The sequence below is a fragment of the Canis lupus genome, chromosome 23 (assembly GCF_003254725.2).
Source record: "Canis lupus dingo isolate Sandy chromosome 23, ASM325472v2, whole genome shotgun sequence".
In the NCBI taxonomy this organism is placed as follows: Eukaryota; Metazoa; Chordata; class Mammalia; order Carnivora; family Canidae; genus Canis; species Canis lupus.
The window spans coordinates 7,558,080-7,583,746 of NC_064265.1; the positions used below are offsets into that span (position 1 = coordinate 7,558,080).

The following is a 25,667-nucleotide window of genomic DNA, read 5'->3' on the forward strand; positions in this document are numbered from 1 at the left end:
CTAAATCCAATGTATTTATTAGGTATCAGTGGGGGGAAATAGTTGCCAATGGACTTTTTATCTGCCCTCTTGGAATTAGAGAGGTCTTTGGATTTTTAAAACCAGGCCTGTGGAGTGATGTGTAAGAGGTCCTTTCAGGTGGTGAGTGGGATTTTGTGTCATTCATTCATTCACTCATCCATTCAAGAGAAAGCAAACACGTGAACAGGAGGAGGGGCAGAGGGAGAGAGAGAATCTCAAGTAAACTCCGTAGTGAGCACAGAGCCTGATACTGGGCTTGATCTCACGATCCTGAGACAGTGACCTGAGCTGAAACCAAGAGTCAGAAACTCAGCCAACTGAGCCACCCAGGCACTCCCAAGCTCTTGTGTCTTTAGGATTACTTCTGGTGGCTTCGTCCCTGGGACTTTGTTTTTAAAGAGGGCTCTGCAGACACAAGGGATAAAAGGAGAGAGGGGGTGCCCCCATGAGAGATGGCTTTTACTGGAAAGCTCCTGACTGGTGGGGAACCAAAAGCAGCCAGAGTCCTTAGTATGTGGATACTCAGGTGGAGTAATCAGGCTTCCTCACCAGGAGCACTGGGCTCCTTTATAGAATATTTTCTGCGAAAATGAAATTTGAACAAGAGGTAAATACCATTGTTTCACCTGACAGTTGTTTCTTCAAGAAAAAAATGAAAAATGAATTTTAAAATTTTTGCTTTTGTTTCTTTTTCCTGGTGTGGAAGAACTCAAACAGATTAACCTTCTACGCCAAGAAGGAGAAGGTTCTCATATGCACCTCTTTGGCTAGCCTCCCCAGGTCCATCAGTTTTAAAGAAGGCTCATTGTCAGTCCAGGGGCATGGGAATCAAGGTGAAGGAAATCCAGAGCAGTTGCAAACACTTTATTATACACCTTCCAGAAATGACATTTTCGTCTTTCCTCTCTCCCCTAGCTCAGCCTCTCCTTCCTGTCATTAAACCAGCCCGTCTCCCTCCATTTCCCACAGGACAGATGTTCCACCCTGGATCCATAGCCCCTTAGTGATCTGGGCATCGAGTTCATGGAGTCTGTGAACTTGAATAGTAAGACAGTCTTCATTTTCATTAACTACAAACTGAAATGTAGCATCTTATTCGATTATAAATGTAGACAATGACACATAAGAATATAGGCAGGACCTGTGACTGTCACACACAGAAATCACTGATGTTGCCTATCAGGTTACAGTGTTGCAGATGTTTCAGAATATCGTTTACATTCATACTTGCTTCAAAGTCAATGGTAGTTACTAGACCCACTGCCAAATCTTATTACTTAATGTCATAAAAGAAAGAGCACATATTACTATACCACACATTTTTAAGAGTAATTATCATGATAATTTTGTATGATTGGGTTTTTTTTGTAGTCTGATTTTCCATTTTACGCATTTTCAAACCTTATTTTGATAAGGGGGCCATTCATTTCAGTAGGCTACCAGGAGTATCTGGTGGCATAAAAACAGGCTAAAAACCCCTGTTGAGAATTTTTTCCTGATTATGGGAAGGATACAGGCTGAAGAAGCAAATGTTTTGCTTTGTTCACTGAAGTAGACAGAAAATTTTTATTATAATATGCAGAACTGGGATCTCATTATAAAGCTGTTGTCATGTTATAGTTTTCTTTTTTTTAATGTAAGACCAAACTTTGAAACCACCGCAGGAAGTGTTTCCCTGACTCTCTGGCTCCTAGGGTCTGTAATATACTGATCATAAAGTACACGTTCATTCTTTGTTCTTGGTTTTTTAAAGAGACAGGTAACTGTGCATCAGAGCTTTGATGAGCTCAAGAAAACTAGTGCTTTGGGCCAAAAGCAGAGAAATTGGGCTGGGGGGTGAATGTGGTAGCCACTTTGTGGCCAAATGGGCACGCCGGTGGTTGTTGGATGCTCTGTGTCTGCTGTGTGTATTCTTGTTTCTACCTTCGAGGAGCTCCAAAGGACCCAGGCAGGCAGGGCTATTTTCTCCTTGCTCCCATGGCTCCTCACCTCACAGGAAAAACGGTTCCAAACCCAGGGAGGCTTATAATTTCAACACGTTTTATTGTCTGTAACCCATTTGCTTCTTGAGCTTGAAGCAGGGAAAAATTATGGCCACGACACACTTACTTGTCAAAAGACCCCAGTGGCCCTGCCGACTTGGGTTCTCTTGAGTTACCTGGACTGCCAGTTTCCATGAAATGCAGATCAGCTTCTTGCATGTTGAGTACGTGGTGGCCAGGTTTAAGAAGCAGCTTATGTGTGGTATAAGGTGGCACCATGCCATTGCTGGGTCGGTCACACATTGCTGCACACCATGCTGTCTTATGACATCAGACCTCTGAGCAGCCCACAGATTTTGGGAATTCCTTTGTGCCCTCCCCCGCACCCTAAGTATTCTTTGTCTTTAATCCAGTTGTTACAGTGAGTGGACCTGATTTGTTCCAGATGTCCTAAGATTTAGTGATTCCAGAAACTACTAAAGTAGAGGCTGATGAGGATTTGAATTCCTCTGTTAGCTGAGAACCAGCAGTTCTTTTCACAGTTAAACAGATGGGGCAGGGGGAGGGCAGACCCTCTGGCTTCTCACGTTTGCCTTGTTAGGAAAAGGATGACTATTGAAGCAAATACTGATTCTACCACTACATGAGTTGCTAAATGAGCCAGATCTAGGACCAAATTGATGCTAGCACAGTCAGGATATAGGCACTTTTTTTTTTAAATACCACATATTCATGTTAATTATCTGAATGTTGCTAGGGAAACCACTATTTTGGCTCAGATCACCTTAGTAAATGTTTTTCTCTCACTTTATGAGCTTAAAACTGGCCCAGGTGGGTACATTTGAGGGAGATAGGGGTATTTCTGGCTTCATAGAAGTGATTTTCAAACCAGAAACTTAGTCCCAGGAATCATTCCGGTGACCTGCTGTAAACTTTAATTGACGTGCCTTACAGAGGTGCCTTATGATCTCTATCTGGAGTTAATAACCATATGGATCTGTTTTGCATGATTAGAAGAGGTTTATAAAGCATGGTGAGATGTGAATCACGTCTCAAACTATATGGCATGATAACCCACTTTTGGAGAAGTTTAAGACCTACATCCATACATACGTATAGTGTGTTCTGTTTGATGATAGTGTTACTGGTTGATGCAGCATTCAAGAATATAAACAGTACGAACATTAAAACTACTTAAAGGTACAGATTTTAAAACGAAAGAAGAAATTGAAGTCGACAGTCTTTGCTGTTTAGATTTTTTGAAGTGTATCTGAAAGTAGACACATGTCCAGATAGATGCTGGTAGGGGTCTGGGACAAGTCATGTAAGCACATCAGCCAAGGGGTTCAGCTGAAGCCCAGACAGATGACTGTGGTGTGTGTCCCTGGAGCCCAAAGACAGGACACCCAGAGGAGAGGCTGAGTGGTGGCAGAGGTGAGGCACTGACAACTGAGAAGCAGGCTGCTCCCAGATGTGGTACTGAGTTTTAAATTTTTTTTAATTTATTTATGATAGTCACACAGAGAGAGAGAGAGAGAGAGAGAGAGAGGCAGAGACACAGGCAGAGGGAGAAGCAGGCTCCATGCACCGGGAGCCCGACGTGGGATTCGATCCCGGGTCTCCAGGATTGTGCCCTGGGCCAAAGGCAGACGCCAAACCACTGCGCCACCCAGGGATCCCTGTACTGAGTTTTAAAGCAATATGTATTATAGGCTGTGAAATGAGAGGATCTTGAGCAGGTTGGCATGAGGAACATCGGATGGGTTGGAGTAGGTGGTTCGGGGCTGAGGCTGTAAACCACAGGAGGTTGGAGGCCTGGGTTCGCGTGGGGCCAGTTTAGGATAAATACAAGTCCTCTCTTCCTAGAGTATATCAAAATATAAAACAAGACTAGATATGATTTCTTAAATATATTTAGAATTTTACCTTGTTAGCACAATATACTTTTTGGAAATTTCTTAGTGATTTTTTTTTTTTTTTTTTTTGGTGCTCCTGAATATCTGCCACAGTAGCTAGAATCTTACAAATAAGGAAACTTTTGTGATTTTTTACAGCAGTGAGAACTGGTATTTAGATTCTAGATAAATTATCAATGAGCTCTACAGGAATCCGAAGAAATGAAATAGGCAGTCACTAACTAAAATAAGCCAGCAAGTCAACTGCCCATCCCTGTAGGAAAGAGAAATCTCAGAGCTGATGTGAGAACATTCTACGAGAACTTACTTGTTTGTAGTCCCTCGCTGTACTTCATGGTTTCCTTGTCCAGGGTTCTGTCACGTGAGAATGACCATCTTGGGAAAAGGATAGCTTCTCTGGCTTATACAAGCTGAAAGGGATTAAGAATCTGAACACATGGTGCACAAGGCTCAGTGTGTACAGAATTTGGCGAGGGCACTCATCCTGGCATCTTACCTATAAAGGCTGAGGTTGGCCGCTTTAGTCTTTGGAGACATTGAAATGTTGGGGTTTTGAGAATGGGTTTTTATACTGTTTGGTCTAGACCTCTCATTCTCTATATAGAAGGGCTACCTGTGTCACAGAGGAGAGGCCTCCAGTCTGGCTCTTCAAATGCATACACTTCAGTAACGAATCCAGGGGGCTTTGGAATAAGCCTGCAAGCAGCAGTAGGCTTGACTGTCAGAGCTCTCAACCCCTAGAGGTAAACAGAGGCTGAGGCGTTAACACCATAATGACATTCTGGCACAAAATAGTCTGAACACCATTGGGCCTGGAAAGTATTGACAGCTGGCTCCCCAGGCCGGAAAGCTGAGGGAAGTCCCTCACAGAGCGCATGCCCTGCAGAGGTGCCCTCAGAAATTTGTGTTTGTTGTCATCTAGACCTTCTCGAGTTGGTTCCTGGTCATTTTCTCCAAAGTAGGTTGCACTAAGGTAGCTCAGAAAAAAACATACATACACACACACACACACCACACACACACACACACACATGCTCATACCCCTCAGATTTAGCAAGGGCAGTGTCCTGTTTGTTTTACCTTAATGTACACTAGTTTAGGGCAGGGGCAATATTCAAAATAGTTAACAATTTCTAGAAAATTGGCATATCTACCTTGATGAGCAATTGCCAGGCACGGATGACCAGTACAGCTCCCCTCATGAAACCCCCTGACTATCCCTCCCATCCCTCATGCCACCTCTCATCCATTGGTGTTTTCTGGGGCCCCCTCATGGATAAATTGTTTATTTGTTCTCAAACCTACCTCAGGGTCTGTCTCTGACAGAGCCAGACTAATAAGACCTTCCTGATTGCCGAGGTCCACGTGGCTGGCTTCATTTTCTCCCACCACATCACATGTAACCAGTGAGGCTTATCTGCACAGTGTACAACTTTGGGCCTCTGATTTTGATGAAATTCAAAATTACTCTGTAGGGAAGGAGGGAGCACATGTGAAATGCCTTTTCTGACATTTCATAATGTTTATTAAGGTATTTGAAAAGCAAGTGGGTTTTAGGAGCTAAGTATTATCGATTTTATTTTATTTTTATTTATTTTTATTTTTATTTTTTTAAATTTTTAAAAATTTATTTATTTATGATAGTCACAGAGAGAGAGAGAGAGAGAGAGAGAGAGAGGCAGAGACACAGGCAGAGGGAGAAGCAGGCTCCATGCACTGGGAGCCCGACGTGGGACTCTATCTCGGGTCTCCAGGATCACGCCCTGGGCCAAAGGCAGGCGCCAAACCGCTGCACCACCCAGGGATCCCTATTTTTATTTAAAAAAAATTTTTTTTTTACCCAAACGTACTTTCTTTTCCCTAGACCTCTACTTTGCAAGTAACGTAAGCAAATATTTACCACTGAAGATGAATCATAAGTCAACCACATTGTTAAAATTAAAATACATAGAATTTACTGAAAGAGCACCTGGGTGGTTCAATGATTAAGCATGTGTCTTTGGCTCAGGCCCTGGTCTCAGGGATCAGTTCCACATCGGGCTCCCTGCAGGGGGCCTGCTTCTCCCTCTGTCTGTGTCTCTGCCTCTCTCTGTGTGTCTCTCAGGAATAAATAAATAAGATCTTAAAAAAAAAAAAAAAAAAAAAAGAATTTACTGAAAGTCTAGGAGAGTCCTGGCCAGTAGAGAGACATAACACAAGCCCCATATTCAATTAAAAGTTTTCCGGTAGCTACATTGAAGAATTAAAGTAAAACGAATGAAACAAATGCTATTTAACAAATTTAAAAAATCATCTAAATGTGTAATTGCTATGAAAATGATGGAGGTTTTCACATCCTTTTTTTATTGTGTAAGGTCTAAGAAATCAGATATGTATTTTATACTGAATTCAGAGCTGTCACATCTTAAATACTCAGAAGCCACATGTGACTAGTGCCTAGCACGTGGGGCAACCCAGGCTAGAACACGTACTTCAGAGCTATCACAGCCAGTAGGCAAGGTTGCTGAGGTGATTACACAGCAGCCACCATCAGTCATTGGTTCAGGGCTACCCCAGGGCTACTTTATTCTTTGGCACTCTGCTGGCCTTCAGAGAAAAGTCCTCCAGCAAAAGATGGAGATCTGGCAGATAGAAGCAGAGGCTCCAGTGATAAGACCCCGGGGGACAGAGTAGAGTCAGCCTCATTTTGTCATTACTTTTACTTTGGTGAAAGTATTCGTTTTCACTTATTACTTGCAACATTGCCTGCATGGGTGACTCAAGATAACATCCCAAACACCTCCACCAATTTCAAGGAAAACTGTCAAGGGAAAAAAATAAGTAAGTAAAAATAAATAAATAAATAAATAGATAGATAGATAAATAAATAAATAAATAAATAGATAAATAAATAAATAAATAAATAACTGTCAAGGGGAAAATAGTACTTTACATAGCTTTTGTAAAGAGGTGACACCTCCTGATACTTTGAATACTCTCTAAATGCTAGAAGGGGAAAAACCATTTCACTTCTCATCTAATTAGAGCCAAATAAGGTTTCTGTGAATTTGAGTCTGTTTAATTGCATGTTTCTGTACTTTGAGAGCATTGGGAATAGAGGGAGGAACACCAGACGTCCCACGGGAGTTGGAAGGGCCTCCTGGCTTCGCCACTGTCTGCTGGACGGCCGAAGGGACATGATTCGCTCTCTGGCCTTTAACTGCAAAACGATGACTCAAGTCAGCCCCCATCCAGCTGTCCAATACCATTTCTGATTTTATGATGTTTGCCCATTTTTTAAGAATAGGAAGCATTGTCTGTGCTTTTAAATTGCAGTGGCTATAATTTATGTCCTTGCTTTTATGACACATTGTTAAGGATATCTGCGATTTTTTGGATGCTGGATCCTTACTTAGGAATGCTGCCCCCAATTTTGACGTCTCTCCTTGGGGAGAATATGATCTGCTTCACAGTGTCCTTTTTAATATGATTTCCATGATTTCCATGAAAACTGAGGATTGCCTCTGTGTGTGTGTGTATATATGTGTGTGTGTCTGTCTGTTTCTGTCTTAATTTTATTGACAGGGCTGTCATGCTATTGTAGGACTCATAGTTCACCTCCTCAGTAATACCTTGCCAAATACTCCCCACCACTCCCCCACACCTCACCCCCACTGTCCCTGAAGAAAATCCCTTCTTTGTGCTCTCATAGTTTAAGGGACTTCCTAGGGCTGTTTCTTCATACCTCTGGGTCAGCACTTCACACACGTTGACATCAACTTTTGTCTTTTGTAAATACATTAGACTATGAACTCCTAGGGGCCTGGGACTTGTATCCCTGGCACTTAAGTTGAGAAGGTAGTTTTAAAAAGTAATGGATGGATAAATAACTATAAGGAAGGGAGGAAGAATGGGCAGGGATAGAAAAAGGAAGGAGAAAAGAAAAAGAATGAATGGATTTGGCTGCCCTATACTATTATCCTGGTTCTCATGATCAAATATAGTTGTGGTTGGCAAGTATATCACCAATAATAATAATGGTATCACAAGAGGTGCCTGGGTGGCACAGTTGGTCAAGTGTCTGCATTCAGCTTAGGTCATGATCCCAGGGTCCTGGGATGGAGCCCCATGTCTGGCTCCCTGCTCAGCAGAGAACCTGCTTATCCCTCTCCCTCAGCCCCTCCCCCTGCTTGTGCTCTCTTGCTCTCTGTCAAATAAATAAATAAAATCTTAAAGAAAATAATGGTATAACAAGTTTTTAAAACTCAAATACAGTTGACTAAAATGCACTTGATTAACTCCTGTATTAGCATTCTTTACTCAGGCTGGATTGAAGCTAGCAGTAAAAGAAAATAAAAGCATTACATTTTATGGAAGGGGCTCATAACCACAAATTATTTAAATAAGGTTACAGCTTTTATCTTTAGGACTTAGGGAAAATCTAAAATGATCCAATGCATCATTAATTATTAAACACCATTGAGCTACTTTAGTTTCTTCCCGTAGCACCTTCTCAAAAAAATATCTGCATAAAATTGCTTGCATGACTGTAGAGGGGAAAGAATTTACTTTAAGTGGCCTCAGTTGTTCAGCATATGGTGGTTGGTACAAAAATGTATCACATCTACCTGGTGAGGAATTTTGAGTGTTGTGCACTCTGAATGTACGGTGATGAGTGAAGTCAGGGAACAGGTTCTGCAGTGAGCCATGGGCACCACACAGCTACCAACTTGACAGCAGTAACATCAGATCAGTGCTAAACTTAAATATAAGCCCAACATATTCAAAAACAGCTGCTATAAGATGTATTAGGGCAGTTATATTTGTTATTTTTCATAACAAATGAGCAGTGTATTTCCAGCAGGCTATATACTTGCTGTCAGATATGCTTTATAGAAACTGCACAATTTGTATCATATGTTGACTATTAGTAACACTTTTCATTTAAAAATACACCAGTGAGTGGTGTACAAAGTATTAAGACCCATTTAAGAGGCTAAATAAGCAAATTAGAATTAATGGGAAAATTTCTTAGGGAATAAAATTTCCAGAAAATTAGAAAGGTAGTTCTTTAGGGATCCCTGGGTGGCGCAGCGGTTTGGCGCCTGCCTTTGGCCCAGGGCGCGATCCTGGAGACCCGGGATCGAATCCCACGTCAGGCTCCCGGTGCATGGAGCCTGCTTCTCTCTCTGCCTGTGTCTCTGCCTCTCTCTCTCTCTCTCTGAGTGTGACTATCGTAAATAAATAAATTTAAAAAAAAAATGTTTAAAAAAAAAAAAAAAAGAAAGGTAGTTCTTTAATAAGTAAGCACCTGTGGGATGTTTGGTGCAAACCCTCTGTTCCAGATTGTCTTACTCTTTCAGTCCTGAAAGAGAGGTTGGTCTTTGTGGAGTTCTGTTCTTTTCAGATGTCATTAAAAGATATTTCTTGCCAAAACTCCTCCCAACTGAGATGGAGCTTACATAAGATGGCCTTCATGCCAAAGGAAGTTGGGCAGGAAGTTGGTCACTAGCTCCAGCTCAGCCCCTCCATGGCTAAGTGACCTTGACGAAAGTGGGTTCCCCTTTGGGGGTGGGAGGTGGGCTCATCTTCTTCAGCTGTAAAGTACAAAGGTTGAGCTGATGAACTGTTGTGGGGATGTTGGGCATGTTTATTCAACCATTCCATAAGGGTTCACTGAACACCTACTATGTGCCTGACACAAGTCTGTTCATTGAGCAAAACCAGACTGGCATCGTTGCCCCCTGGGGCTTTGATTTTAATAGGGAAGAGATGTTTCTTAATTAGATAACCACAGAAATAAATATGTCGTCCCAACCCTGGTAAATGCTATGAAGGATTGACGGAGCACATGGGGCTGGAGGGGCTCATATTTTAGTATGTGTACTGCCAAAGTGAGCACTGGAGGGGCTCATAATAGGGAGATTTATTGCCCCAAGAGGGAGATCTGAAGGGGCCTATGATGGAGGGGGCAGGGCTTTGAAGGCAGAGGAGGTGCTGCTTCCTAAGCCCAGTACAGCATCCTGGCCAACCACCTTATCTCTATTTCTCCATCTCCTCGCCTCTAAAAATGGGACTAACATCAGGAACGGTTCACGGTGTTGTAAAGTTTCAGAAAGATGACATGTTTCAAAGCACCCAGTATCAGGCAAATTACATTTCATTTCATTTCTAAGAATAGCTTTGGAAGCAGAGACAGACCATTTCGTACATAGGACTTCAACTGTAGAGAATGAGCAAAAACAGCTCTGAAGCACCCCTTTTTAAAAAAAGTCTGAGTTCACATTCCACCCTGGAAGGCGCCTGCCTTCCCTTCATCATGGAGCCATGTTAGCATCACTTGACTCTGAAAGCCTAGGAACGTCCTTGCTGCCTGATGAAGTGACAGAGGCCCAGGCTCAGGGTGCTGGAGAAGCTTAGACATGCCTGGCCTGTTCTCTTGCCATTTACATGTGAGGAAAAGAGGCTGATCACAAATGACAAAACTGGAATGAGGAGGCAGCTCCCTACCCCCACGGTCCTATGCTTTCCTGTATCATCTATGTTCCTTTTGGAAACTATGGGTACTTTCTGATGTGACTGGGCTGCTTTCGAGTGCTTACGTGATTCCTTCTCAAGAGAAAGCAAGCATAGCACTCCCTCATAACTCCTCAAGGCCCAAGGATTACTCCTGTAATCTTATAAAAGCAAACAGGAGGACAGAAATAACCCATCAATTGTTTAAAATTAAAATAGCCAACAATAATACATAACTGCCACAATAGCTTGAGGTCAGGGTCTTAATTTATTGGAGACCATTCAGGAATCTGAAACTTTTCTCTGAGTTAATTTTTCACATCTTGTTTGGATCCTTAGAGCTCTTGCTTCCAAAAAGCAAGGCCATCAGATCTCTCGTTGCACATGTTATTCTTGCTGATGAGCCAGGGCTTGCAGGAAAGTGAGGTCTTCTCTTCACGGATGGGTTATGAGGATTGTTCCCCCTGCAACAATCTGTGTTTCAAAGTATTACAGCCTACTGAGACTTGAGATCTTTCTCTTCTCTTTCATGCTCTATTCATTGTATTAGTGGTTGCAAACAACAATAAACACGTGCTGGTTAATTTAAGCAGAAAAGGAATTTAGTGCTAGGATATGGGCTGGTTCAGAGCCTAGGCAGGAAGCTTGGAGAACCAATGTGAACGGGAAACAGGGGAGACCAGGCTTAGCTCAGGATGCCACCTCTGGGCTCTCAATACCTCTCTGTAGCTCCCCTCAGATGACCTCAGAGGGCCCGGGTATCTTTGTGCAACCCTCAAAATTCATGGCCCTGGTTGGGAGCATCTGCTCACCATTCTGAGGCCACTGACTACCCTGAGATCACATGACTGCATAATCAGGTGTCCAAACTTCAGCTATCAAGAGAAGGGAAGAGGCAGGGTCAACCTCCTCTCTTCTGATGTGCCGCTCCCATCTATCTTGGGGTTCCTCCCTAACGGGAAGGTGTCAGGATGCTGAGCAGCCAAAAATACCAATTGTCCATTACACAAGCCCTCATAAGCTTAATCACATCATCCACTAACTGGTTGGCCAAAGATTGGCTACCAATGTGGTTTTATTTTGTCCACAGCTCATGTCACATTAACAGTCACCCATCTCATGTGCATCTTCATCATCGTCCTCACCCCCTTCTCATCCCATTAATGGCCTGCTCATTCCCTTGCTTTACTGAGATGCCATCTCCCTTCATCTCTTCACCCCTCAAACATTCCCTACTCCTTCTCTCCCTTCCCAGTCTTTGACTCTCCTTCTGTTTCAGTGAAAAATAGAAGCAATCACAAAGGAACCTCTACTTTGTTTCTAACACCCATTTACTAACACGTTGGTGCCATTGGCTCTAATTTCTGACCTTGTACTAGCTGAGGCCAGCCCTTCCATTTGTTTACCAGGCCATCCTGCAATTATTCCTTGTCATGTCATTAATTGTTCTCTCTGTGGAACATCCTTCCCATACTTGTGCAAATATGATAATTGCCATCTTTTAAAAAATTGCTTTGAGCCCACTCCCCATCCTCAGCTCCCATCCTATTTCTCTGTTCCCCTTTACGGAAAAACTCCTCCAAATAGTTGAATGCACTTACTGTTTCCATTTATTCTACTCCTTTTTTTCTTAAGCCAATTCCAAGCTTTCATCTCTGTCACTCCACTTACACAGCTCTTATTGAGATCATCAGTGACCTCCAGATGGCTAATTCCAGTGGCCAGTCCTAATTCTTCATGTTATTTTGGCCTATCTGCCACATTTGGCAAAATTGAGTATTCCTTCCTTGAAACATTGCTTCTGTGGCCATTTAGGTACCATCTCTCTTGGTTTACCTCCTACCCCCCTTGTCATGCTTTCTCTTCTCTTCCTCACCTGCAGCTCCTAAGTATGAGACCTCTTCTCTATCTATACTCATTCCCTAGCAATTATATCCATTCCATCCCAAATGTGTATCTCCAGCCCTCCTTCAAGGTTTATGCATCCAGCTGTCCAACACCTCTTCTTAAATATCCAATAAGCATTTGAATTTTTTTTCTGTTGAACTTTCTACATCTGTGGTCTTTCCCATCTCAATGAATGACCACTCTTCCCTTCCAATTGCTGAGCCTAAATCCTTGCAGCCATCTGTAACTCTTTTTCCCTAATACCCTTCATCCAATCAATCCATCAGCAAAATCTGTTGGCATAACTTTGGAAATACATCCAGAACATAACTTCTTCTCACTACTTTGGCTTTGATGACTGTGGTCTGAGTTGCCTTCTGGATTATTCTGAGAGCTTCCTAAACAGGCTCCCTGCTTCCCCCATGACCATGCACTCCACAGACCATTTGCATCACAGCCAACGTGAACCCTCAGATGTGGGAGTCAAATCTCACCACTCTGTGTAGAGCCCTGCAGGAGTTTCATTTCAGAATCAAACCAAGTCCTTGTGATGGCCTCACAGTGCCCCATATGGTCTGTCTTCCCCTACTTCCTTTGCCTCCCATGCCCATTTGTTCCCACACTCCCCCTTGCTCACTGCTCTTAGCCACTCTGGTGTCCTTGCCAGTCCTTAAACAAGCCAGGCATGACTTCCCCTTTGCTAGTTCCCAGGTGTCTATGTAACTTGCTCCTTTTCTTCCTTCAGGTTTCTACTCAGAGGTCACCTCATCAGTGAGGCATCCCCAACTACCCTATTTAAAATTGTAACCCACTCTCCCTCCAAATCCATCATTCTCCACCCCTCTTACCCTTTGTGAGTTTTGTCTGTAGCTTTTAGCACAATCTGACCTATATGTTTGCTGCTTGGTGTATGTGTTTTCTGTCTCCCTGAAGCCATAAGAAGGCAAGAACTCTGTTTTATTCACTGTTCTCTCTTCTAGCAAACAGAGTAGCAGTGAGTGGCTGTAGTAGGTACTAAAAAACATTTAAATGATTACATGGCCAAATTACATGTCTAGGGTATTAAATGTCTTATAATTTTCTGAGATTGATGTGAGCTCCAGAAGAACATATCGAGTTAGGCTATTAGATGAGGAAACTGAGGCCCATGGGAGCTAACTGTTTGCCCAAGAATGTATGACTGGTTAATAGGGTTCCTGGAACTTGTAGCTCTGACCCCAGGAGAGTTTTTTCTCCCAACCCCCAGCTACCCTCTGATATCTCATGTTAGTGAAAGCTTCAGGGAATTCATTGCTGTTTATTTTTCATTACAGTGTTGATGGAAAAACCCCATATCTAGCTTTGGGGGCTGTGAAGAATATTTCCCTGAACATCTCCATCTCAAACCTTGGGGATGATGCCTATGATGCCAATGTGTCCTTCAATGTTTCCCGGGAGCTCTTCTTCATCAACATGTGGCAGAAGGTAAGGAAGGCACCCCTGAAAGAGAGTCTTTGTTCCATCTGGTGCATTTTCTGACTTTCATCATAGCTTGCAATGTGTAGTGATTCTGAAAAGACTGTTTCATTATGTGGGATATCATTTGGAACCATGAGAATTTTTTCTCCTGGGACTTAGAAGGTGTGTTGGTACAGCCCAAGAAGAAACCATAAATACCTACAGAGTACTACAGCAATATCCATATCTAACATTGTCTCCCATGCTTCCTCTCTTATGGAACCCTTTCCCTACTGTTTTTTGTCTAACCCCTTCTCCAAACACTAGAGTGTTCTAGAGAATTTCAGTTTTATGTCAGTAGTTGTAAAAACAAGATAAGAAATGAGGACAGATCACTGCTTATTATGCTTGTTATCAGCACTAGTGCACTTCATGTTTTCCATTAGGGGGGTCACATATGTCAGCCTGTGCTTTGGCATGTTTATTTATGATATATTTGAGTGAATTGAGGAAATTAAATTATTTTCATTAACTGAATGAGCTTTTCAGCATGAATTCATGTATATGAATAAATTGAAGTTTAAGTAGAATGACTCAGAAAGGAAAAAGGAGGTGGTATTTTCTCCTTTCCCATAATCCAACTCAACAAACCACCTATGGGAAGAAAAAAGAATGAGTTTCCAGCAGGCAACAGGAATGAGTGGGTTCAGACAGATCTCACCCTCCCCAGTGGTTGCTCTAACTCTTGACAGCAGTTTTGAAGGCAATTCTTGGAGCTTTCCAAAGTGTTTACAACATGGAACTGCAGTGCCTTGATGTCTGTGTTAAATGGAATCAAAATCACTTTCTGAGGAAAGCTTCCCCCTGCCCACAGATGAGCACACATTCAAGCCAATGGGCAAACTTCTGTTCAGACACAGATCCTGGCAAGCTCAACAGTTTTGATAGGATTATACCAACCTTGCCCTGTTTGGGGGGCAACTGACACTCTGTAGAGCGATCTGTATTGGTGGCACACTCCAAGAACTTTACAAGACGTCATCTCAAACTCTCTGCTGCTTAATAGCTTTTAGGAGCACCAGGGTTGGGGAGGGCACAAAAGCAATCAAGAAGGACCGTGAGAAAAGCATAATTCCCATCTGTCTTCTACACCCTAAAAATTGTCCTGGTTTAAGCCCAGTCAAGAGAGAACCAAGTATCTGCAATGTTCTAGTATCTCTGACTCCATATAGAATCTCTTTTTCAGAATTTCCTGTGCTGCTATGCCATCTTTCTGTAGGGGGTGGCAGGAGAGGGGCTCACTCAAGGACAGATCTATAAAACTCATCGCTGTGATGACTGAAAGGATATGGTTGGTGACATATTACTTTGCAGATTCCTCTCACTTAGGACCTACAGGAGAAATTTCTCTTTGGTCTCAGAATTAGGGATAGCCGTGTTTTCCCTGAGTACTTTGCGTATTTTTAACTGTAGACACAGTCCTCTCTGTGACTAGGCTTTGTTCTCTCTGTTGTCTGCTAGAAGTTTCTGAGCTAGTCCCGCTCAGTTGGTATATAGGATTTGGTAGTAATATCTCACAAACAAAGGTGTAGCTTCTTATATCTTATGTTATTTCCCTTCATCATAGTTTTCTTTTTTAGCTTGGAGGCTGCATAATATTCTATCATAAAGTATACTATGTATTACACTCAAATTCCTATTATGTAGATATTTTACTCCAGTTTTATTCTCTTTAATACTGATGAATGATGACGCCTCGGTGGCTCAGTTGGTTGGCTAAGCATCCGACTTTTGGTTTCAGCTCAGGTCATAATCTCAGGGTCCTGGGATCGAGCCCAATATCAGGCTCCTTGCTCAGCAAGGAGTCTGTTTGTCTCCCTCTCCTTCTACCCCTCTGCCTGCTCATGCTTGCTTTCTCTCTCTCCTCTCTCATTCTTTCTCTTAAATAAATAAATAAACCTTCTCTAAAAATACTGTAATGAATGTCTTTCACAGAGATTGCTATGAACATTATATTTTCAGTCTTGTAACTATTTGGGAGATGTAACATAGTGTTTGTTGACCACCTACTATATATAGTTATATATAGATATATAACTACATCAGGAGCTTTACATGCATTTCCCATTCTCTCCTACTACATGGATCTGCTATAGTGGAGGAATGCTGTGGGAGAGAAGTGAAAGAAGTAGGATGAGGCAGGGAAAGGGCTAAGAGTGTGCTGTCATAAAATGTAGCCTTGGTCTGATTGATAGGATGGAAAGAGGTGGAGGGATTCCCAAGAGCATAAATCACTCAGCAGAAGTGTCTCCTCTTAAAATGACAGGAGAGCATCATATTGACCCCTGTATCATTGAGCACACCTTAAGGGGTAGTAAGTAGCCCCCCAAGCATTCTGGCTGAGGGACTCTAGTCAGTTAAGGACAGTGTACCCAAGAAGACCACAGATGTGTCATTAGCTACTACAGCTAATCATTCTAATCTCTTTTCCATTGAATCCCAATAACCTTTGGCATAGGGAGCCTCAGTTTCAATTTGGTAGAAGTTGACATCAGGGGCTCTTCAGGATGTGGGAAACAGTGTGAGAAATGTTGTAGGGCACAGAGACATCATGTAGCTGCCACAAGGGCAGACCCAACTAGAAAAACAGGCGAGATGACCCTCAATGTGGCAAGAGAAGGTAAAGAAACAAAAAATTCATCCCCTGTGATCACAACCACAACTCCAAACGGAGGTGTAAATGGTATTACTCAGTCCAGAGCAAGATTCTCACAGCTCCCAGGTGGGTGGTAAAGGGGAACCAGGAGAGCCCAGTCACCCTGCACAGACCTAACAGAACCAAAGTGGACCCTACAAAAAGATTCTAACACATAAACTAACAAAAGTGCAACTCAGGATGTAGAAGGAAAACATACCTTTTTGAAGGATTATTAGTAGAAAACAAAAGTAAATTCTATAGAGCATCCACTTCTGTTCTTGACTAAATTAAGAAAAAAATGAGACAGCAAAAGATCAGATAGTAGAACAATAAATTGGGATGAAAAAGGAATGAACTGAGAGGCAAACAAAAATATAAAGATTGTAGACAGAGAAGGAAATAAAATGAAACCAAGAAAGCGATGGCAGAATTAAAGATATGTTATAATCAGGAAAAAGCAGAATTAGCAGTATGGCAAATTGATGCATTGTTGTACAGGGCATATTTGAGATGGTCTCTGAGAATTCAAAGAAAAAGAACAAAGCAATAAAGAAGGATGACATTGAGGACTATAGATGTGGAAGGTAGAAACCAATCAGCAAAGAGAAGTAGCTCCATAATAGTTGGAATAGAAGACATGAGTAGACAGCAAGGAAGGATCTCCATTCTTTTGAGTGAACTCTGCAAACATCAGACAAAAATATTAGAGCACTTTAATGTCAACACACAGTTGCATGAGATTTTTAATTTGATAACTATGAAAGTGATACTACTTATACCTAACAGAAAACAAAGAAACCAGTGTTCCATAGGCTTCTTTTCTATAACAGTATTTTTAAAATCAGAATAGGTTCTCTTATGAATTGAGAATTCTATACCCAGCCAACTTGCCCTCCATTGTGGAGACAAAATAAAGACATCCTTGAATATACGAGAATTCATGAAGTCTGTTAACTTTCCTAGTTTGAGTTTCCCCAAAAACAGACCCCAGCACAATGATATGTAGGTATAGGTAGTTTATTTGGGGGTGATCTCAGGAGGCACTTTGTTGTAGTGGTGAGTTTAGACAGGGAAGGGATGAAAGATAGGAACACAAGCCTTGGGAACCCGGGTTCTATCTCACTGAGGATCCCCAAAGATCCTGGAACACCCCTCAGAAACACCCCCAGGGGTAAGGAAGCTGTTAGAGGATTTCTATACCAACTCTTACCACTCATCTACAGAGAATCACTCCAAGGGCATTAACTCCCTGACACTTTCAGCCTTCTCTGGCAATGGGCCATGCTCCCTAGAGTGAGCAAATAACTCCAGCAGTGAGAAATTGGAAGACCTTTGGCTTGGAGGGCATTGGCTTCAAGTGACCAATCCTCTGGCTGGTTCTAGAGCATATGAGCAAGGCAGCATCTGCTTCAGTAACTGTTAAAGCTTTAATAAGCATAAAACTATTCCTGAGAAATAGGATACTTACAGATAAAGTATGCAAAATTGCAATTGTAAAATAAAGTTAAGGCCAAATAAAAGTAGACATAAGCAAAAACAAATCTTGCAAGCATTTAAAATAGTAAGCAAATGTAAAAGAAAAAGTATTGCCACAGTAAATACATAACTGAAAAACTTAATTTAAAAAATAAGCCTATAATGTCAGTTATACCATAAAAATTTGAGAAGAAACTTAATCTCGTCTCTCTTCCTGTCTGACATTCTTCAGAATGGAGTTTGGACTCCTCAGCTGTTCCCTAAGAGGCCATTCTGAGCCCGCATTTCCTGCCCTCCCTCTTCCCCTGGCCTCATTGCTCACCATCCCCCACATGTGCACTCAGATCCAATTATAATCAAGCCTGGAATCCCCTCCACCCCCATGTTCTTTCATCAACTGCTCTGCCCTCAGATCTCAGCTCAGGTGTCTCACCTGGCTGCACAGGTGATGTGGGTAGGAGGGTGGGAGCTATCCCTGTGTCTGTAGCCACCAGGAGACTCAGCCCTAGACCTATGAGGTCTCCAGTCTTCTGTGTCATCACACAGTTCGTGATGTATTTATTTCTGGGACTGAACAAAACATCTCCCTGAAGATGAACTCTTCTGTGCTCTCTAATGCAAAGCTGCTTTCATAGATTTATGCTGATTCTTTCCTGAAAGGGAAGGCGGCTTATAAAAAATGTGGGATGCACATGGATAACCATCTGCTGACTTTTCTCTAACCTCCATCAAGCTAACTTGAAAACACTCTATAAAATGGGACTTAAAGTGTTGGTGGCCACCAGCTGGCTGGCTGGTGGGCTGGCTGGGGCACAGCATCCAGTGGTAATACAGTGGCCACCTGTGGAGCAGTGTGCAGGATCTCTTAAGGGTGAGGTAGGGGCACAGTGGAAAGGGAGACTAAGAAAGAATGGAAGAAATGCATTTGGAGCCCATCTGTATCACACAATCCCACAGTCGTGTTCACATTAGATTCTGTGACACTCCCAGAGCACCACTCCACAGACCATGTGAATGGTGCCTGCTGGAGCTATACTACCACGTGGCCCCAGAGTCAAAAGAAAGCTGAGTTTTAATTTCTTCACCGTGATGCCATTTGGCATAGAGGCTTTGGCTCCTCTTGCCTCCGTGGAATAGGAATGCATTTGTTCAGACAGCAGTTTTTAAGTACATGCTAAGTGCCAGGGGACCCAAAGATGAGTAGGATCTGATCCCTGCTCCCAAAGAACTCATGGCCTAATGGGGTGCAAGGCATGTCAGCAAGCAGAGCACAAGAGGCCAGCTACTGACCACAGCACTAAAACGTTGCCCTGCTGGAAGTGATGACTGTGACAGCTAGTCTCAAGGTACCCAAAGTCCCCAGCTAAGTGCTTAGAGAAAGACGGATGGGCCTCTGGAGAGTTGATATTGGCTGCTGCTGTCACTGCAAAGTTGGGGGGTGGGTGAGTTTATTTGATGAAGGAGAGAGCTGGCTGGAGCCTGGTGAGAGGGCAGAGGAAGAGGGACTGGAGCGAACCAGCAAGATGGAAAGAGACTGCCCATGTGGGTCAAAGGACCAGCAATGTTCCTAGTGGCAGGGTGACCTTAGGACATTTTAGGAATGCAGATGCCTGCTGTCTTAGGCTGAAGCTGCTTGTCAGTTAGGACTCCTGCACTCAGGAATGCCTCCTGTGACTGAGACAGATAAGCTCAAAGAAGGGGCTGGGTTCAAGTGTATGTCTTCATCGTATTGACCTGTGTGGAAACAGACAGGGACATGGGCAGTTGTAAGCTTTAGGCTAGTGGAAGAGAGCTCCCAGGCGACCTTTATGTGCAAAGGGGACTCAGGAGCTTGACAGCTCAGTTACAGAGGAGGCCATGCTGGACAAGAAAGAACAAGGGCAGGCCCCTGACCTAGTCTCTTCTCCACAGTGTGAGTGCATTCTTGGTTTGGATCTCCCAGACACTGACCTTGAAGCAAGGAATTGAGGGCAGTTCATTTGGCAGGTGCTAGAGCACTGGGAGGGAGGTAGAGCAGCAATAGACCAGTGGAAGCAGCTAATGAAGAGGGTGTTGTTAAACCAGCTGCCACAGTGGGCACTGGGACTTCATCCCAGAACAACCCTGGGAGACATGCAAAACACAAACCACAGAGTAGAGAGAGCTGGGAGATTTACACCTCCTCCCAGGGTATCAATGGTTGAAGCTTTCTAGGAGTGCGCCTTCCCCAGGACTCCCTTTTCTGTAATGTGCATGGCCAGAGCAATCGACCCGGTTCTGGAAAAATGCACCCATGTGGTACAGAGACCTAGCTGCTGGCAACTGTAAGTGGGGTGGAGCACCCTGAAAGGTGCAACACAGCTATGTGAGGCTCACCAGCACCTGCTGGAGATACCCACAGGGTTGGAAGCATTTGCAACCTGAGCACCTCATTTTCTAGGCTTCCAGAAGTTGTGTTAGCTTCATGAAATTTTGCCAAGGTTCTAGCTTTAGATCTAGTGACATACACTTTGCAGACTTGGGCAGTGGAGTGGGGCAAGGCAAGTATTGTAAAGAGGGTAAGGGTGTCAGGTGTGGGACAATAAGAAGCAGTGAAGACTGTGGAAAAATGGAGCCTTATCCAGAGAGAGCAGGCAATTCACTGCAGCAGTCAATGGTTACCAGGTGGGAGTGAGGACTGGTGCTGTCAGACTTCCTATTTTTCAACAAAAGCCAGAAATCCACATTTTTATGTGAAATCTCATGACTTTGGCAGCTAATTAAAATGTTCTCTGAACGTTGTATGGGCCAAACAAAACATCCAACTGACCACATCCAGCCCATAGGCTACCAATTTGTGACCTCCAGCTTAGCTGTCTTCCGTATGCTGTAAGCACATTCTCCTGCCTGCCTGTTTGTCACATGGATCTGTATTTGTGGTAGAACCAAGCATGTGTGCAGGCTTGACTGCATTTCACACCTGTCCCTGGGTGGCAGATAACTAGCCAAAGAGATTGGAGCTTGGGAGTTCAAGTGCAAGTGTGTGTTTGGGGGAAGGAGAGGGTCGATTTACATGTAGTATCCATAGCATTTTTAAAGCCAGTGACGTTTTGAAAACTTCACAGGCTGGAATATTTGTACTTTGCAGTGATTGCAAGAAGCAGCTAAGCTGGAGTTTGTGTTTCAGAAGTTCTTAGAAGTAATGTAGCAAGCAGCCAAAGTGGAGCAGAAGGAAAGCTAGGTTCTCACGACCATCAGATGCAGACGCAGAACCTCTGTTTCTTGCAGTCCGTGTGACCTTGAGCCAAGGGTCTTCTCACTGTGCCTCAGTTTCTTTCTTTATTGAATGAGATATGCTGGGGTACCTGGATGGCTCAGTGTTTGCATCTGCCTTTGGCTCAGGTCGTAATTCCAGGGTTCTGGGATCGAGTCTCACATCGAGCTTCCTGCAAGGAGCCTGCTTCTCCCTCTGCCTATGTCTCTGTCTTTCTCTCTGTGTCTCTCATGAGTAAATAAATAAAATCTTTTTTAAAAAATGAGAAATGCTGAGGAATAACTGGGGCCTATGCCAACTACTTGTACATGATACGTAGCCTGCCATGGTAGCCCCCCTACACACAAGCACAAACTTTATAATGCATTCACTTACTCAGAGGGTATATATTGGTCACCTACTCCAGACCAAGATTATATGCTGAAGGGGAGGAGGGAAAAAAGCAAGACTACAAGACAAAGCATGTAAGTTGCCTTTTTAAACCAAAAATCAAGACTTGGGTCTTACCAAGGGGATTACATGAGTGTGCATACATGGATGTGTACCTTCATAATGTCAAAAATAGAACTAGTGTTAAACTGAGCATATTTTTATATTTAATAGCCTTTACTTAAAAAATAAAATTACATGAAAAATAATGAAAAACTTGGTAAATAAAATGAGTACTGGGTATTCTCTGTAAGTGATGAGTCACTAAATTCTACTCCAGAAACTAAGATTATGCTATTTGTTAACTAGAATTAAAAAAAAAAAAAAGACTTGGTAAATATATAACAGTTAAGTATATGAGCCAGCTTTGGTGACCCCTGTTTGTTTGGATTTAGTAATGCCTGTTGATTTTTTTTTTTCATTTACTTATTATTTGCTGAAGTATTAGAAGTTTTGGTTTGGGGATGTTGACTTTTTAAAATCCAAGATATATAATGGTTCAAATATGTGATATGTGTGATGAATAATATCAGAGTTTAGAGAGTGAGGAAACTAATGTACTCCCCAAACAATGTAGGGCTAGGCCCTGAGTGTTGCAGATCGGGCAGGGAGAGGACCAGCCCAAAGGTCTGCAGTCCCCGTGAAGCCCGGTGGGGTAATCGGAATTTTATCAGGTAGACAGTGAGGGGCCATCTGTGTTCTTCCCTGAGGATTGAGAAAATAGAGAAAGGACAGAAGCTGGTGTGACATGCTGGAGGAAGAGCCAAGAAAGAGCAAATAGGCCAGGGACACCAGAAGGTAAGATTCAGTCTTGGGATTGGCAGAAGGAAAGAGACCAGTGAGTAAGCAGGGGGAGGATCATGATAACGACGTCTCTTAGAAGTTGTGTGAAGGAAAGCTTAGTTTGTTCTTTCAGAGGAGTGCTGTGAATTCCAAATGAAACTTGGCCTCCTAGTTGGCTTTGGGGGCAGAAAAGCACCAGGTCAGCTTTTGTGGCATTCCACGGCTTATTCTTTACGACAAAAGGCATAGAGGGCTCATAAGTTTGTTTTACTTGTAAAGTGAACCTTCCAGTTTCTATCTACCTTTACCATAGAAAGGCAGCGTCTTTCTCACAAGGGCTTCTCTCTTCTCACTTTCAAGGCAAACTGCTCAAGATGGCGCCAGACGATAAAAATGATCCAGCCTCTAGCCGGATAGAGTGGGAAAGATTAGACACTTACATGTTTATATACCTTTATATTTGTGGGAGGGCCCTGGCCTGTTCTCAGATGGAAGTTTCCACACAGAAACTGCATCTGTACGTATGAACAAAACAAGATGTGTTCAGTGGAGCTGGGAAGACCCATGGAAGCAGATTTCAAACATCCTGCCTTCACTCTGCCACTGCTCTCACTCAGGGCAGGAACTGATTTTCATTGTGTTCTGCTTTCTCCGGTGTCTCTCGTCAACTTAATAGTAGCCTCGAGTAAAATGCAGCCCTTAGATGTTTGTAGTCATTTGGCCCGGCCATTAAGATGATGAATGTACTCGCTTCTTGCCCTTGTAAGGGAGCCCTGAGGGTGGATATCGATACTCAGAAAATAATAAGTCTTTTCCGCCCCTTTTCTGTTTTTAATCCAGCGCCCCAAGCACCCTGGTGACTTTACCTTGAACTTCCTGCATCATGCCAGGCAGAGAAACCTCACCTGGCTCCAAGCCCATCTGAGGCTCTGACACAGTGGCAAGCTCTTTCTCTCTTGTCTTCCCTTGTTGGTCTTCCCCATCCTGCTCATCAGAGGTCAACCCCACGCTCCCTAGCCTTTCCCATTTCTGAGCTATTTCTGGCGGCGCTGATCTTCCTCCTGGAGCAGACAAGAGTGGGTGGTGGGCCAGGAGCAGGTACCCTGAGGCCAGGTTCTGGGTCCTTCACCTGGATTGCCCGTGGCCATTGCAGTCAGAGAGACTGTAACCTCCCAGTGAAGCCCTGCCTGAGAGCCAGGCTGCCCCCCAAAACACAGTGTTGGTGGGCAGTGAGGAGGTGGTAGAGAAACCTAGATCCCCATTTCCAATCACCGCATGGCCTCGGCATTCCGGCTGGGCTCACTTTTCACATATATGAAAAGTTGCATTTGTGTATTCACTGTGTTTGGAAGGAAGGCCACATTTTGCTTTAGAAATGTCAACAGAGCTATAGCTACAACAAGGATCAATTAAGAAGGACGCTTCCCAGAACTGCAGGACCTGGGTAAATCTATTTGGTGGGGGGAAAGCAGGGGGTAGTTTAGAAAAAAAGGTGTTAAATCTCTGAAATTTTTTTGTTGTTTCTAATGCGCTGCAAAACAGCAATTTAATAATTTCCTCTTTTAAGGGGAAAAGAGGAGTCTTGGATTTTAAATCTTTTTCATAAAGCAGCACCACACCTCTTAAAAGGAGAGCGATGAAGATGGACTGCTAAGCCAAGGCAAACAAGAAAACACGAAAAAGATCAAGGAGAACCTGGGTGTCTTAGGCTGAGTTTCCCCGAAGCAGATGCAGAGGGGGCAGGGAAGCAGGACCGGGCAGGGTGTGGTCTCAGGGTGGCCTCGGCCCGATCCTGCAGGGGAGCTCTGAGGTGGGAGTCACAACTCAGCGAGGTCCATCTGAAGGTCAGCATGATGGGCTTTTGCTCCCTGGTAGCACCAGTGATTGGTTATAAGCCACCTACCGAGGAATAAAAGTTCTAGCACTTTCTGCCCTCTGTGGGTGAGGTGGGGACACAGTGGTCTAGTAGGCTGAGGGGAAGCCTCCAAAGAAGACCCCTGGGTGCTGGCTCTTGGAAGAAGACACATACTGGAGTCAGGAGGTGGGCCCCTCAGGGGCCCAAGGGAATCTGGTGGGATCCTGGAAGTGTTTGTTCTAGTAGGGTTGCCGTCTGCTGGTGTTCTTTGTGTTGTGAAGTCTGGGTTATGAGCTTATTGACAAAGATCCAGCTCATGAGAAGTGTGTGTGGTATTCTCAGGTGATAGTGTGAATTGCACACAGGATATTTCTGGCAGCATCGGAATTAGGGAACCAGCAACTGTAGAGGCTCTTGGAATTTAACAGAGAATGTGAATGCACAGCCACATCCCATGACGCTCCAGCCTCCCAAAACTGTCATTCTGTCCCTTTGAGGCCAGACTTACCAGTAGCATCACTGCTTCCTGACAGCCTCTGGCATTGTTCTTATCTAGGCACTTGAGTGTAACTAGCCGGCCAGTCCTCTTCCCTAAGTAAGTGGATTAAACAACTGATTTCAAAAGTAGTTAGGAATATGTTTGGCTGCATGTAAAAGAAAGGCCAACTTTTAGCAGCTGATCCTAACCCATTGGATTTTTGAACCATTTTGACTTTTCTTTCATAATAATAAACGTAAAAATGGACAGTCCAGGACTGGTAGGCAATTGCATGATGCCATCAGGAAACCAAGTTCTTTGGTCTTTGCACTCAGCCTTTCTTCATACATGTTGTCTCTTGGTTTCCACTTCCAGAGCCGCAGCTATGTTCCTGGCAGTAAGAAAAGGAAAGCTAACAGCCTGCTCTCTTTTATTTATTTATTTTTTTCAAATCTGGTATCGTTAACATGCAGTGTTATATTAGTGTCAGGTGTACAGTATAGTGATTCATCTGTACTCAGTGCTCATCACCTACTCTGCCCATCCAGCCACCCACCTCCCCTCGGTTATCATCAGTTTCTTCTCTAAAGTTAAGAGTCTGTTGTTTGGTCTGTATCCCTTTTCTTCTTTAATTTGTTCATTTGTTTTGTTTCTTAAATTCCACATGTGAGTGAAATCATATGGTAGTTGTCTTTCTCTAACTCACTTATCTTGCTTTGCATTATATTCTCTAGATCTATCCATATGGTTGCAAACGGAAAAATATTCTTTTTTGTGGCTGAGTCATATTTTATGTGTATAGCACCTCTTTCTCCATCTATTGATGGACACTTGGGCTGCTTCCATAATTTGGCTGTTGTAAATAATCCTGCTATAAAAACAGAGGTGCATATATATTTTTAAATTAATGTATTTCTATTCTTTGGGTAAATACCCACTAGTGGAATTACTACATCATAGGGTAGTTATATTTTTAAT

The 25,667-nt window shown here is 43.2% G+C and overlaps 1 protein-coding gene across 3 annotated transcripts in view; it reads left to right on the plus strand.

Annotated features, from left to right (window-relative positions):
* ITGA9 (integrin subunit alpha 9) overlaps positions 1-25,667 on the plus strand; it is a 354,014-nt gene that overhangs the window by 197,397 nt on the left and 130,950 nt on the right. For all 3 annotated transcript variants that reach the window (XM_049099727.1, XM_025461318.2, XM_025461319.3), the window contains exon 18: positions 13,615-13,765. In XM_049099727.1, coding sequence (XP_048955684.1) covers positions 13,615-13,765 — 151 coding nt within the window. The remainder of the gene's footprint in view (positions 1-13,614; positions 13,766-25,667) is intronic.